Source organism: Anopheles maculipalpis, chromosome 2RL, assembly GCF_943734695.1.
Source record: "Anopheles maculipalpis chromosome 2RL, idAnoMacuDA_375_x, whole genome shotgun sequence".
Lineage (NCBI taxonomy): Eukaryota > Metazoa > Arthropoda > Insecta > Diptera > Culicidae > Anopheles > Anopheles maculipalpis.
This window is the reverse complement of record NC_064871.1, coordinates 43935756-43938528: the sequence shown is the minus strand read 5'-3', so window position 1 is coordinate 43938528 and position 2773 is coordinate 43935756. Positions and strand designations below refer to the sequence as shown.

Sequence of the window (2773 nt, the reverse complement as noted above, 5' to 3'; positions counted from 1 at the left end):
GTGTTGCTTGGCCACAGACCAGTTAGTCTAACATTTACCAGCAACTTGTATGTTTATGATGAAGTATCGTAATAGCATTTGATGGGAGCTACAAAATTCTGAACCATAAAACAGACAATAGAATAACGGATTATTAACGGTTTTCCAGCTACCATCTGTGTTTGGCCTCTGCCAATACTACAACCGAAACAATCTTGAGTCTAACATTTCACCCTTTGGAGAGCCATTCTTGAACCTTCAATATTTCCTATGGGAATGATTCTTCTGTGCTGCATGAAAGGATACTGCAATAGTGTTTTATGGGCCTATCCCTATCCAAATTCGAGTTCTGCTTTTGCAATTGCTCCCCCTATTGCAGATACAGTTCAACATCTTCTCTTTCCCTCTTTCTCTCTCTTGCTCTCTTTTCTGTCGTTGTAGCCGCAATTAAGTAAAAAAATAGTTTATACTAGTTTGGCAAAAAAAAAATTAAATTAATAATTATACCAAAAACGCATACTTACAAAACGTCCGTTGGTTAGTAGTCATCGAACAAGCTCCGTGACACATTATTCTCTTCCGTCGCTGAAGATACATCGATAACGTCCTGCGAAGCTTCCAACGATTCGTCATTTCTGCTCGAATCCATCGACATATTTTGCTGCGATGCACTCACAACAACTGTGCCATTTTTCCTGCTCCTCGTATTGACCGACACGTTAGCGTTCAGCGTTAGTTTGATGGTTATTTCTTGCGGTGATTCAGAAGCAACGTTTCGTGTCCGCTTCTTGCGGGGTGTTTCGATGCGTATATTGATACCCTGTGCTGATGCACTCTGCACAACCGTAACCGTTTTCTCCTTGCGACGGGTGGAGGTTGCTCTAGCATCTTCTAAGGTTACCTTTTTATCGTGCTTCCCACGAACGGGTTCAGTTTTAGGGACACGGCTCGATTTTGAAAGGGCACGGGAGAGGTCCTCTGTCTCTTCCACTTCTTCAGGAGTGTTGGGAACCGTGTCCACCAACGCCATATTTTGGGGATTTGGTAAAAGTGGCTTTTTGATCCGCGTTGAACCAACGGTAAAGGACGCATCGGATCGATCCATCCTACGCTTTGCTCTTTGTGAGAAAACGGGAGAATCGTCCTCATCTTCCGGCGTGTTTGGTTCTGTGTCTGGTACCGTGCGTGATCTGTTAGCCGTGCGCTGTTTAGTTTGTTTCATCAACGAAGGACTCACAACAAATGTTTTCTGATTTCGCTTCGGAGTAGGACCACGGTCCTCGGTGTTTTCATTATCGTTCGGTGTATTCGGTACCGTGTCAGCAAGCCCATTCGACACGGAAGTATCCAATGTTCGTCGTTTCTTTGTTTTTGTTTTGTTCATCGGTCCCGAAGAATCGTTCACGTTGGACGCACTGGCGACGCTCAACTCGAGCACTCCTGTGTTTGTAGCGCCAAGCGTTTTCAATGCTTTTTCGAAGATTTTTGAACAAACCGTGTACTTCGGAGGCTCGTTGTACCGCAAACCGTTCACAAACTCCAGAAACGGTTGCAACACCTTCGGCACCGATACATGCTTCCGGAAGCTTTGCTTCAGCAACCCGGCCACATCGCTCATACCTTCCTCCTTCATCTGCTGCACTTTGTTGCAATCTTTCAGTAGCTTTTCTTCCTTCCACGGCAAACTTCCGCCGGCCCATTCGATCATATTGTACGCCAAAATTTCCAAATCCCCCCGCATCGTCATCACACCCTGGTGAGCGTCACGCGACGTATACTCGATTGTACCATTGTGTTTCTTCCGTGGATCCGGTTTGAACTGGTCTTCCAGCACGATCCGACTAGCCATACCAAAGTCCACCAAATACAAGCGCTCCCGGCCACGATCACCCATTCCAAACAGGATGTTGTCACCCTTTAAATCAGCGTGTACGTACTGGTTCGAGTGTATGTACTCCAGCACATCCAGCATCTGCATGGCTGCCCGGCAAACAGTGGACAGCGGTAGGCAATTTTTGTTCTGAACGTACACGGACTGTAAGCTGGCTCCAAATCGCGGTATCACCAGGAACCGGTGCTTGACATTGTTCAACGTGTGTGACCCACTCGCCAGATAGTACGGCATGCCCAGATGTTTTAGCTTTCGAAGCTTCCTGTACCGTTCGATGTCGTCCACCTTACAAAGTTTGCGATAGAAATGTGTTTCGACGAAAAGAGGCCCATTTTCATGCGGTTCCTAAAGACGAAATGCGCGCGAGTAGTCGTGATTATAGGAATATTAGCCAAAACAAAGCACACAAACGCGCTACTTACAATTTTCACCACGTTAGGATACTCGGCCACTGTTTTAGGTGCAGCATGTATGAAGCAGTACGCACAGTAGATCTCACCAAAACCACCGGAACCGATCGACGGTCCCACCTTCCATGGCACATTTAACGCATCGGTTAGAATCGTTCCGAGCGGGATCTTTTCCGGCCGGGTGTACAGATTGTTGGCACGTTTGGGACGCTTTGCACCGGTCGCGTCGGCGGCGGCTGGTTTCCTTCGAGACATTGTTTATCGAGAAACGTTTTTATCGTTGTAATTACAACACAAAATACAAGCCAAACAAAAGCGGCAATCGAACAAATAAACTATTCGTATTGTGATGCTGAATGGCCGCCAATTTGATTGAATTTCTTTGACGTTTATGGCAGTTTGAAAGCTGACGTTTGTTGTGTCAGCGCCATCGCCGTTGATGTGGATAGTAGCGAAACTATACGCTTGATCAGCTTGAAAAAGATCGTTGATG

General features: G+C 46.3%; 1 protein-coding gene across 1 annotated transcript; it reads right to left on the bottom strand.

The window, feature by feature from the left end:
* Window positions 1–498: 498 nt before the first annotated feature.
* On the bottom strand, window positions 499–2553 carry LOC126557372 (serine/threonine-protein kinase VRK1). Its single transcript, XM_050213118.1, has 2 exons — window positions 2293–2553; window positions 499–2215 (listed from the first exon to the last, which is right to left on the bottom strand). Exons 1-2 carry the CDS (start codon window positions 2533–2535, stop codon window positions 518–520), a joined length of 1941 nt encoding a protein of 646 aa, XP_050069075.1. The 5' UTR covers window positions 2536–2553; the 3' UTR covers window positions 499–517.
* Window positions 2554–2773: the final 220 nt, after the last annotated feature.